A 13,347-nucleotide genomic window follows, 5' to 3' on the forward strand; every position below is an offset into this window, starting at 1 on the left:
CCTCTTCAAATATGTAAAACATATTCTACAAATACGTAAAATATATCAAAATCAAAGTGTTGCTTCCTTGCACTGATATTGAAAACACAATCATAAACAAACTAAATAATAACAAACTAATAAACAAACTAAATAATAAAAAGGATTTAGAAGAAACAATGAACGGCATAGATGAAGTCCTACGCAAGAACTATCGCATGAAAATAAACAAGAACAAAACAAAAGTAATGAAATGTAGTAGAAATAACAAAGATGGACCACTGAATGTGAAAATAGGAGGAGAAAAGATTATGGAGGTAGAAGAATTTTGTTATTTGGGAAGTAGAATTACTAAAGATGGACGAAGCAGGAGCGATATAAAATGCCGAATAGCACAAGCTAAACGAGCCTTCAGTAAGAAATATAAGTTGTTTACATCAAAAATTAATTTAAATGTCAGGAAAAGATTTTTGAAAGTGTATGTTTGGAGTGTCGCTTTATATGGAAGTGAAACTTGGACGATCGGAGTATCTGAGAAGAAAAGGTTAGAAGCTTTTGAAATGTGGTGCTATAGGAGAATGTTAAAAATCAGATGGGTGGATAAAGTGACAAATGAGGAGGTATTGTGGCAAATAGATGAAGAAAGAAGCGTTTGGAAAAATATAGTTAAAAGAAGAGACAGACTTATAGGCCACATACTAAGGCATCCTGGAATAGTCGCTTTAATTTTGGAAGGACAGGTAGAAGGGAAAAATTGTGTAGGCAGGCCACGTTTGGAATATGTAAAACAAATTGTTAGGGATGTAGGATGTAGAGGGTATACTGAAATGAAACGACTAGCACTAGATAGGGAATCTTGGAGAGCTGCATCAAACCAGTCAAATGACTGAAGACAAAAAAAAAAAAACAAACTAAATGTAACTTAGCGTCGAGTGTCAAGCTAGTACTAACCGCACTACGAGTAGGTTTGTTTTGTTTGCTTATGATTATATTTTATATTTACTAACGCAGCGGAACATTTTCATACTTATGTATATGATTGTTTGCGATTTGTTTCATTATGTAATTAAGAGACAAAGTGTGGCGATATGATCGGAAAACAATAGCAGGAAATTATCAAAAATTAATTTCTTTAAGGCAAAACTGTAACCGTCCAATTTTGTACGTATAAAAAAAATAGATCTTAATAAGATTAACAATAACTTTATAAAACAAACACTTTGAATGAAAAAAATCTGATTAAGGTATTTTTGATGCTAATTGAAGTTTTGAACAACATTTATTTAAGATTATTTAAGACCGGTGCTTACAGTTATTCAATACGAATTAAGTTTTGTTTTCAATACCGGCCAAGAGGAACAGTACTATAATTTTTATATATGTTACTTCTCATATCAATTAAAATACAGATTTTAAGAAGGGAGTGTTGCTCCATTGCGCATCTGTTTAAATAATAATGTGTTTAAGGGTAAAAAATAAGCTATATTTTTTATACGAATAGAAAAATGTCCAACTTTTAGCATATTATTTTTTCATTAACTTTTATAACACATGAGGATTATTGTCAAAACCTGGTAGAACTAACTTTCAAGCATGGAATTAGCTGTTCATTACATTCATAAGCGGTTTTTTTCAACCACTGTTGAGGCCAAAAACTCTTATAGAGATACATCCTTTAAGATTTTGCTCTTTAACACAGACTACCATCCTATACTTACTGTAATAAGTTTAAACTGAACTCACTGAAGAGGAAATTTTTTTTTACAAATTCTAATACTTCTAATAAGACTAAATTTATATGTCATACATTTATCCTCATCTCACTCATTGGGCTGGAGGGGGATTGCTTATTGTTCAGCAATTGAACATATTGCAACTTCTAATACATATATATATTTTTTTAAACTAAACATTATTGGTATTTTAAAATTATTATTTTATTATAGCTGTGTTGAATTCCGTATAATAAATAATTAAAACTTTTTAACTTTCTTAACCGTTGTGTATAACTCACATTATAACATTTTAACACTACAACATTTTTTTATAGATGGACTTTATGAGTTTCAGATTGTGTTTCATCATAAAACGATCAGGTTTCACTTATTTAAGGTTACTGAATACTCAGATTAAATAAAATTTAAAATATTACCGTACTACCTAATTATAAAGTAGTTTCATTCAATGTAGCCAATCTTTATAACAATATACTCCTTATTTTAGTATTGGAAGGGAGACCAGAACTGTAACTAGTTATATTTCATTCAATAGTTGTAATTAAAAAACAATTGCTTCTGGAGTTATATTAATTACCTTTCTTTTAATTTTTCCCCGTATCTTGAAATTAAATAAATTGTAAATATACATTTTTTTTTTTCCTCAAACCAAAAGTTGGTAGGCCTTACAGTTTCCTATTCAAAGCCATTTTCAAATTCCTTGTATTGTTTTCCTTGCTTCACTTCATCCATAAACTCTTGCCTCTGTTTTCCTCTCACCTTTTTTCCCTCCATTAAACCATCTATCAATGTTAAAGCAAGTCATCGATCATATTTCTCCTTCGTTTTGGTATTCTTGACAACGACGTTCTTTTTTGACCCGCTGGTGTTACTGTCTCCTCATCCTCATTTTCCACTCTGTCTGTCCAAGAAGCTTTCAAAATTATTATCCAACATCACATCTTGAAAGCCTCAAGTTCACCCTTTTCTGTTTTTCAGTATCCCAAGTCTCAGAGGCTTCTATACAAATACTCAAGATTAAACTTTTCGCCAGATATTTCCTTGTTATCAGAGCAATACTCTTTGAAGCTAGTAAATTTCTCTTTCTGAGTATCCTGATCCCCTAGGGGAAGACACCCTCTCCGTACCTAGCCCTTATGGGCTTTGCTGGAGTTTCTTTCCTCATAATCAACATCTGGTGTTCTACCTGACAGCAGGTCCCTTACACCACTGCTGTCTCCATCCATTTTTGCTCCGGCCTTTCTCCTTTGTCTCCTTGTATTTCCAATCTTCACTTCATCTATCAACTTCATCCTTCTTTTTCCTCGCTTCCTTTCTCCTTCAGCTGACCCTTCTGATGCATTTGTCAACAGTATTCCACTTCCGCTAATCATATGCGCTAACCGATTTCCTTTTCTTTAGTATACTTGCCCCATAAATCCCATTTCTTCTCTAATCGTGTTCATTACTTCCTCACTCTTCATTTTACCTGTTTGCTTTACTTTCTGCATATCTACATCTTAAAACCTTCAGTCCAGTTCCTCTCCCTCTTTCTCACTGTCTGTTCTTCACTTGCATAGAAGACACTCCAAACATAACATCTGGCTGTAAAAAGTAAAAATCCAGACTTTTACTTTATAGTAATTTCCTTTTCTTACTGAAGGCTTTCTTTGCAATCACTATCCTTCCTTTACTATCCGTTGCGCTCTTTCAGTTCTCTGTCACCATAGTCCACAAATATCTGTAAATTCTTACTTTTTCTATTTTTCTTCACTTTTCCTTACTGCTAAGTCCTTTTTGTTGTTTACTTCCATTATTTTAGTTTTCCTATATTTGTTTTTATTCGATACTCTTTGATTCCTTCCTCCAGGACTAGTAACAATCTTTAAAGTATATTTGTGCCATAAGCTGGAATTACCATATCATCAGCAAACTTTATCCATCTTATTTTTTCCTGCTATTCTTATTCTTCTCTTTCTTCTAATGCTTCTTTAGCCAGTGCTATCCTAGATTTATCTATTAAGCTTATTTCATCCACATTTAAATTGATTAATTTGTGCTAGTTTTCATCCTTCTAACCATATTTCAGCTTACTTTTTTCCATTTCTTGTATGCTTCAAAATTTTTATTTGTTTTGATTATTTTCATATTACATTTGGTCACTAAAATTATGATCATTGTAGTTCTGTTTCAATATTAATTACTTTTCTCTTAATTTTTCACTACATCCTGAAATTAGATAAACTGTAAATATATATATTTAATATACAAAATGTAAACCACCAAAACACAGTAATTAGATAAGTTAATACTTGCCATATTAACTCCAATAATCCATTTTCATGAGATCCCACATCTTTAGTTGGTATTGAATTCTATATATACATTAAAACATATTTATTTTATAATTTATCAGTTTCAACAAATTAACAAGTTATAAAATAAATTTGTGAAAATCGATTATTGGAATTAATAAGATTATGATAAATATAACTAATCTAGTTACTGAGTTTTGATGGTTTATGTTTCATATAATACTAAATTTTATTAACAAAGTGTTTATTATGTTAATGAATTATTTGAATTTTCAATAAAAAGAATATATGTTAATAATGTGTAAAAACCCTTAAACAAACTTTTAATAATTTCAATTGTTAAACATGGAAAAATTTAATTCAGCAAATGCTCCTACCTTGAAATCATATATTTTTCATGATGAGAATAAAAATAGGGGTTCCTTCAACCATCTTGAGGGAAATTGTTTTATTGTTTTAAGAGGATGAATTACAGAAAAGGTATTTTGAGGAAAACATTTTTTAATAAATGCCATTGAATTTATCAGTTTAGGGATCAGTTTCTCCTATCTTCATTACTTTTGTTTTCCTATTATTTATTTATTACAAATGCTCTAATTTTGATATAAAGTCATTAATTAATATCCCTACTTGGCAATAGATCTTTCCACCAGACATTCCTTTACAATCTTTAAAATAATCAAATTTATTCACTACATGTTCCAAGTTCACAACACTGTTTTTCACTTTACATTATTTATTCGGTATAGAGAGGCACCAATATAGTCGTGGCCAATTGTTTTCCTGAACATGGCCACACACTCTTCTTCTAGGATCGTCAGCTATATCGGCTTCATTTTCTACCGGCAATGATCATTTTTATTTTCACTACACGACAAGAAGTATTTTTGAGTAGAAACTCTGAATCTATTGTTAATAAAGAGCTTTGTTTTTCCAAGAATTCTCTTTTTATTCTGTATTCTGCTATAATGTTTCTTTTTGTTATTTTGGAATCATCTATTGAATATTGCATATCTTCCTAAAAACATCAATTCATCTGTGTGCTTTATTCAATTTATTTTCCTTCATTCTATGCAGATCCCTTCAGTTTCTAGAAAATTTTTGATCGTACATATTAAATTGAATTGGCAATAAACGTGTGTCCTCTTGCCTTACAAACTCCTTACTTTACAATCCATTCCTTTTCCTCTTTCTGTATAACTCACCAAATAGTATCTCTTGTATCCTTTCCTTACCTAAAACATTTTTTCTGTAACCACTTGCTCCATTTTTATTTAGTTCACTTAAAAATTTGCAGAGGTATTTTTTTTGGATGCAACATTATCCTAATTGTAATGTAATCTTGGCAGTTTATTGTAATGCATTTTTTACTGACTGGCATCAAAATATATATGCATAATTATGTTTAAAAATATTATAGAATAAAAAAGAGAATTTAAAAAAATAATAAATATTTTAAAAACTTAAATGGAATTTTCATTTATTTCACACATATTCAGATATCAGGTTATATTCATACGAACCATGACTTACTTTAATTGAAATTTTGACCGTGGTTTTTGTCATCACTTTCAATCTATTATCAAATTCAATTTTATATACAGATTACATCACTTAAAAATAAAATATAACGGCCATAAATTAATGTAGGCTTAAAATCAAACTTAAAAATATTTAATTTGAACCTTTTTGAAAAGGCTAAGGTGGTTTGCATCGTAACTATTTTATTCTAATAAAGAATAAAATGCAAAAACTAATCCTTAATTTGAGGAAATTTAAAAGCATCTTGGATAGCAAAATGTTCCTTGGTTTTCAGTTTAATCTTGTGTTGAATCAGAAATCATGCTTCAGGCATATACTGTATGTTCAAAAAGTCTCTTAAAGCTTTCTAAACTTTTTAATATTGTTTAGCATCAGCTGATTATCAAGATATTATTAATAATAACAATGCTGAAAACCTCTGTTAGTTTGCTAATATCTTACCTATAAGATATATATATATATATATTAGTAATACATTATGTACATATATTAATACACAGTATACATAGTAGAGTACAGTACACACAGTACAGTACATATATTACCCACCGGGTTGGTCTAGTGGTTAATGCGTCTTCCCAAATCAGCTGATTTGGAAGTCGAGAGTTACAGTGTTCAAGTCCTAGTAAAGCCAGTTATTTTTACACGGATTTGAATACTAGATCGTGGATACCGGTGTTCTTTGGCGGTTGGGTTTCAATTAACCACACATCTCAAGAATGGTCGAACTGAGAATGTACAAGACTACACTTCATTTACACTCATACATATCATCCTCATTCATCCTCTGAAGAATTACCTAAACGGTAGTTACCGGAGGCTAAACAGGAAAAAGAAAGAAAAGTACAGTACATATATTAATGTAATATATATATATATATATATATATATATATATATATTAGTAAATGAACCCCACAAAAAAAAATCCAATGGTGTAAGATCAGCAGATCTAGCCAACCACTCAACTGTTCCTCTTCTACCTACCACTGTCCAGGAAACATTTGGTTCAACCATTGTCAGACTGGAAGTGAACAGTGAGCAGGTGCTCCATCTTGTCGAAAGTGAAGTCTTCGTTAAGTAACATGTTTCCATTGTCATCTAACTAATTTTCTAAGGCATGGACTATTAGTGGGTGGATAACTTCATCCAGTAACTGCAAACACTTTTCACCTGTCAAATTCCCATTGATAAATACTGGACCGATTTTGTTATCACTGTAAATTCCAAAACAAAAATTTATTTTTTCAGGATGATGCTTGTTACCAACATTGAAAACATAAGCATTTACATCGCTCTGTTATCAGCAGTTATGTTTTTTAACAAAACCATTTAGAAAGAAGGTGAATTTGCCAGAAATAAAAATATTTTTTGTAAACATTAGATTGACATCTATTGATTGAATCATTTCTTCACAGAATTCAATCCCTCTGTCAGCATCATCCTCATTCAGTTCTTGATACAGTTGAATTTTATATGGAAAAAATTTAATCCAGATATATATATATAATAAATATATTAGATATGTCACGTGTAGATATATATATATTTATATATATGTGTGTAATATATCTGGATTAAATTTTTTTAAATGGGAATTTGACAGGTGAAAAGTATTTGCAGTTTCTGGATGAACTTATCCACAGGTATGGACAATAGTCCATGCCTTAGAAAATCAGTTAGATGACAATGGAAACATGTTATTTAACGAAGACCTGTTTCACTTTCAGCAAGATGGAGCACTTGTGTACTGTTCACCGTCAGTTTGACAATGGCTGAACCAAATGTTTCCTGGGCATTGGATAGGTAGAAGAAGAACAGTTGAGTGGTTGCAAAGATCTGCTTATCTTACACTACTAGAATTTTTTTTGGAGGATCATTTAAAATCAATAATTTATAAAGAAATTTGTGCCAACATACAAGAGTCGAAAATAAAATTGTAAGAGCACGTACAGATGTAATTACATAAACTTAAATAAAAGTAAGATGTGAATTTCAACAAAGACTTTATTATTGTTTACAGAAAAATGGGAATCATTTTGAACAAATGATTTGAAAATTGATACTTTTATTTTATTGAGGTAAAAAAAAATGTGTTTTCATTTCTTAAGAACTGCTATTGTTAAAAACCTTTGTAATAAAATTAACCGATGAATCATTTAAGCTTTATTTTTTAGTCGATAATTATTCATATATTAATTAGTTTTTATTTAATCATTAAGTTTATCTGGTAATAAACTTTTCAACTTGTTACAGCAAAGAAGTAGCTGGATGAACAGATTTTTATTTTATTTGTACCAAATTACTCATCATTCAAAGGGCCTTCCAATGAGGTGACACAAGCTATATCATCTCATTTAAAAAGAATAAGTTTTCAACCATTGAAAATTTAGAAAATATTTAAGGGTGAAATTTTGTGTTGGTAATTTAAAAAATAGTTTTCACAGTTTTAATTCGCAGATTATGATTATTTCAAACGGTTTAAGAAGTAATATCGTGTAATTTTATAGTTATTTTTGATGGACTGAAACTTAAAAAAAGTATTACGCCAAATGGTTTTTCCCACCTACTGAGCAAAGGGTTGGGCGGATTTTAATTTTCTTTTCACCAAAATTCATTACGTTTTTTGGGTTGTCAATTAATATAATTAAATGTTACCGTTGCCATTTTAGATTTTTAAGTTGGGGTAGGTGTAGCAGAGATGGTGAGTTCCACCCCTTTGAAAATAATTTTAAAAAGATTACCCCTGAGAATGGTATACATGCCTGCAAGCAGAAATACAATGGGACTGATATCTGTTGAATAATAAATGTGGTAACTTTTCAAATGATCACCCGGTATATAGCCCCAATATATGCTAAATAAATTTTTGAATATATCATTTCAGGTAAAATGAAAATAAATGATGCTGCCTTTATAGTATAAATGTTCCCCTTTATAGTATAAAATATGTACTATTATGCTCCATTGTTATCTTATATATTTTGATTCCTTGTGCTCTCAGAACAGAAAGAATTAAATGTATAAAATCCCAGTAAATGAATACAAAAGTAAATATCTGTATGAAAATTACTTGTGTAAATTACTAATGATGTAATAAATTAATTAAAAATAATTCTTAATTGGTTTCTTTGTTAAATAAATAACTGTTTTTTTTTCCAGACGATTTATTTGGCAAAATTCTACTGGTGGGAAGCCGGTTACTTTTGGACATTAGATATAGCTCACGATAAGGCAGGATATTACATATGTTGGGGATGTATGGTTTTTGTTCCAGCATTTTATACATACTCATCGTATTATCTAGTGCTTCATCCACCGATCATATCCGATTACTGGTCGATTATTATATTTTTATTCGGTTTATTTTCCATCGTAATGAACTATAGAGTGGACTATGAAAAACAATCTTTCCAAAACAATCATTTTAATGATAATTTTAAATTATGGGGGAAGAAAGTCAAATTCATTTCAGCTACTTACAGTAATGCAGAAGGACATGTAATCGAGACAAGACTTCTTACTTCTGGTTGCTGGGGTATCGCTAGACATTTAAACTACTTTTTTGAATTGCTAATAGCATTATCGTGGTCTCTACCGGGTTTCGGCCTGGGCATACATACATTCTTTTACCCAATATTCATGTTATATTTATTAATACACAGATGTTATCGTGATGAAAAGCGATGTAAGGAAAAATATGGTGTCGCTTATTTAGAATATTGTAACAAAGTTCGTTATAGAATTGTACCGTATATATTTTAATAGTTTAAATTCTAAGTCGTTGTGAAAATATTAACTTAAAACGTACAAGTTTCTAACATTTCATTCAAGTCGATGTCAAATACAGTCAGTAAATACACAAAACTTTCATTTTACACCGTCGGCGAACAATAATCAGGGCCCTTCTGACTAAATTCAGGAAACACCTGTACAAAATATGAAACATTACGTATTTTAGCTAGCTAACAATTATTTTATAAGTAACAATTTTATTCTATTGACACATAGCTATCTCAAGAAATGAACTACACATTTAAAAAGCGTACATTAACATGTAAGTCGATTGAATGACAAAACAGTCACAATAGTTTCATCAGAAAAATCTTATATTTGCAAGTCAACTGCTACCTGCGTACGTCATATTTTAGATGGTAATAGGTGATAATTACTATTAAAATACTGTGTTTTTTATACAGTTCATTTGAATACCTTTATCTGAGCCTTCCTAAAGAGAGTTTTCCATAAGGTTTTTTATATACGGTATCCCATCTTCTTCTCAGTCTATTTGTTCTCTCTTCCTCTTAAATTTGCTCCGTGATCTGTTTCCTTGCACAAGCTTTATCCTGCTTGACATACTGCCATACCATTGCAGCTGCCTCACTTGACATTTTCTCAGCTGCTTTCTTAACATTTTCTTCAGTGATCTCATCATCAAAATTAATCCTATCTTTTTATTCGCTCTTAACACTGATCTCAGCATTCTCATCTTCATCAAATTTGTTTCCTTAACAGGTCATTGTGTCACATCACTGATCAGAAAGGGTTTTATGTATCCTACCCTTCAATCGGCTCAAATATACATCTATATGTCATAAAATTCTTATCCTTTAATTCTCTTCATCATTTCTTTTTCTACTTTCTATCTATAAGATTTCTACTACTTAACATCTTAAATAGTGTCATCACATTCCCTTCCCTTCCCGGTTTCACTGTTTTTACTCTTAATGTCTTATTCATCAATACTGTATACAGGTAATTTTGATTGAACCAGTTCTGTAACGTACTCTATTATAAAAATTTATTCTATTATAAAATGTATTCTATTATAAAACCGGTATACCATAAAAGGGGTTCAACGAGAAATAATCTTAAGCTTCTATTTCTTGATAAACCTGTTGATAACCCAATAATGGGCCTGAAATTGTTGTTAACAATCTATGCACAAATATATATCTCTTCTGTAATAAATTTTCAATTCTATTATTTCAGAATTTGTTAAAACCATTGTCCAAGAGTGTTTTCCTTTGTTTTTTCTGTATTTCTTTACGACTAGTTTAATTAATTAATTTCACAATCTTTCAGGATAAATTAAGACTTAACTACTGAATATTTTTGATTGTACGTTTCTTGCGTCTAGAATAAATAAATTGAAAACTATAATATTCTAATCATCTCCACTCTTCGCTCATCATATACAACAACACACAAAAAAAATATATTAAAAAATAATAAAAAAATGTATATCAGTTACCGAGCGGATTAAATCTTTATATCATTAATAATATTTTAATTCAAATTTTGATTTTCATAAATTTTTAAATATTTTGTAAAAACTTGCTGATAGTAACAGTGACAATCAACACGAAAAAATTAACAATAAATTACAAAAAAATAAAAATAAAAAAATAAATTATTAAAAAATAAATAAATAAATAATATTAAAAAAAAGGAAAGAATTCGTTTGTCAATAAAAAAAAATTGCTGTAGTTCTTTTTCGTTTATAATGCATTAATATGCTCTTATCATTAACAATTATAGTAATGCAGTTGATGAGATGTTATATCGCAAGTCTTACTTTCACAAAATATAATAATTTACTAACTAGAAAAGAAACACTGGTATCAAAAGTCTTTATTTGTATGTCATTCATTACCGCATACGAGTCTTAAAATTATAACTTTAAATATGATCTACTTGAAAAATAAAAAAGTAGATCAGTTACTGAGCAAAATCTCTTTACATCATTAATAATATTTTATTCCAAATTTTGATTCTTTATAAATTTCTAGATATTTTGTAGAAACTTGCTGATAGTAATACTGATAATAAACATGAAAAAACTAACAATAAATTAAAAAATAATTTAAAAAAATTAAAAATAGAAAATAAAATAAAAAAATTATCGCTCTATAAAAATGTTTGCTGTAGTCTTTTCTCATTCTTGATGCATTAATTTGCTCATAACATTATCATTCTTAGTTATGCAATTGATAATATGTTTTATCAGCAAGTCTTACTTTCATTAATATATAGTTTAGTTACTAGAAACGAAACACAGGTGTAAAAAGTCTTTGTATATCAATCATTACCGCGTACGAATCTTAAAAACGTACTTTACATATAATATAAGAATATACAAAATATCCTGTTTATCTTGTAGGATAATTTACTTCTTAAATATTTTATTTATTCATTATGAGATTATTTAAAATTAACATTACGATAACATTTCTTTCTTTCGATAGATAGGATTCAACCAAAATATCCTTCAATTTTCTCTCTTCATCTCCTTGCAGCTTCTTCCATTCATAACTTCTTGAAGAGATGTAATCGATGTTCTTTCCCCGCCTCTCCTTCCTACCGCTATCTCTTTGATTTTTCTCTTAAGTCAATTTATTCGTACGGTACACTCCAGCCCAACTTTTCCTTCTATTATAGATTTCATTAAAGTCTGCCCTCTGCTATTATTTTCAATAGTTCATTATTTTTCATTTTTCCGAACGTTCAACTTTCTCCACGACCGTATATCAAAACTACAAGTACTTGTCTTTCCCTCTTTCTGAACATCAACAATTCAGATCCAACGATAATACGATATACGCAACACAATCAACACGATAACAATCGCGTACAGTCATCTATGTAATCTATTATTTGCGGTAGACAAAAGATTTGCTACATGTTGCAGAGCCGCTTTGTCATTATACAATAAATATACTCGTATATTTAATTTAAGCATATTGAAACGGTTATTATTGTTTTGTGTCCGTAAGACGTATGTCATAACATCTATGACATACCTTCTTCATACATCGTTCATTTATAAATAAAATGGTTTTTGTTTCGACATAAACAAAGATTTTGTATATTTATTTATATAAAAAACTGTAAAACGAGTCGTAAATTTATGTCAATTTTATTCAGATATTACAGTTACTTGTTTAAAGATATTGACATTCACCTATATTAAATAAATACGTTTTATGTAATAAATATTATATGTAAATAATATACGAATTATATTATTAATTAATTATATTAAATAATTAATACAGTATTATTAAATGGCATCACAAAAGCGTGTAACAATTCGTAATAAAATATTTTTAATGAAATTTTATTATACTGAAAAAATTTATCTAGTAATTAATGTGCGACTGAGTTTTTATATTTTTTGTAAAATAATAATAAATTTACAAGCTTTTAAAAATTGTTTTATCGCACTTAAATCTCCTAAACTGCACTTTACAATTTATCTAAAACTTCCTTCATAAATATCCTTATTCTGTGTAACTACTTTAGATAATCTACTGTTATAGTTTATTTTCTTGGCGTAAGGAAAAGAAGTGAAAATAGTTTATACAGATAATTTTAGCTATTATTACTCAGAATCGCAAAACATATAAACTAAAAATGAGGTAATCACTGTTTATATTAATTACTTAATATAAAATAATGAATTACCGTCGATACAGCAACAGTAAAATATAAATTAAATTAACTATTTATTTAACAATTTTAATTTATATACATAAATACTTGCTTTATTCGATAAATCGATCGACAAAAATTAATCGTGTGAGGGAATAAAATGCTTTTTATATGTTTGTATATTGGTGGTGTGTAAAATTTATGAAAAAGGGGAATTTCCGTCAGACTTCAAAAAAAGTGTTATAGTAATGATACCAAAGAAAACAGGGGCAGATAAATGTGAAGAATACAGAACAATTAGTTTAACTAGTCACGCATCAAAAATCTTAACTAGATTTCTATACAGAAGAATTGAGAGGAGAG

The 13,347-nt window shown here is 29.2% G+C and overlaps 1 protein-coding gene across 6 annotated transcripts in view; it reads left to right on the forward strand.

Moving 5' to 3' along the window:
• LOC142327685 (uncharacterized) overlaps positions 1-12,763 on the forward strand; it is a 102,263-nt gene extending 89,500 nt beyond the window's left edge. For 5 of the 6 annotated variants that reach the window (XM_075370926.1, XM_075370927.1, XM_075370929.1 and 2 more), the window contains one exon: positions 8,713-12,763. In XM_075370926.1, coding sequence (XP_075227041.1) covers positions 8,713-9,315 — 603 coding nt within the window. In that variant the 3' untranslated portion in view covers positions 9,316-12,763. Of the gene's footprint in view, positions 1-7,806; positions 8,533-8,712 lie in introns of those variants that run through there. The other variant, XM_075370930.1, reaches the window with a different exon arrangement.
• Positions 12,764-13,347: the final 584 nt, after the last annotated feature.

Source organism: Lycorma delicatula, chromosome 7 (assembly GCF_047948215.1).
Source record: "Lycorma delicatula isolate Av1 chromosome 7, ASM4794821v1, whole genome shotgun sequence".
NCBI classification, from domain to species: Eukaryota; Metazoa; Arthropoda; class Insecta; order Hemiptera; family Fulgoridae; genus Lycorma; species Lycorma delicatula.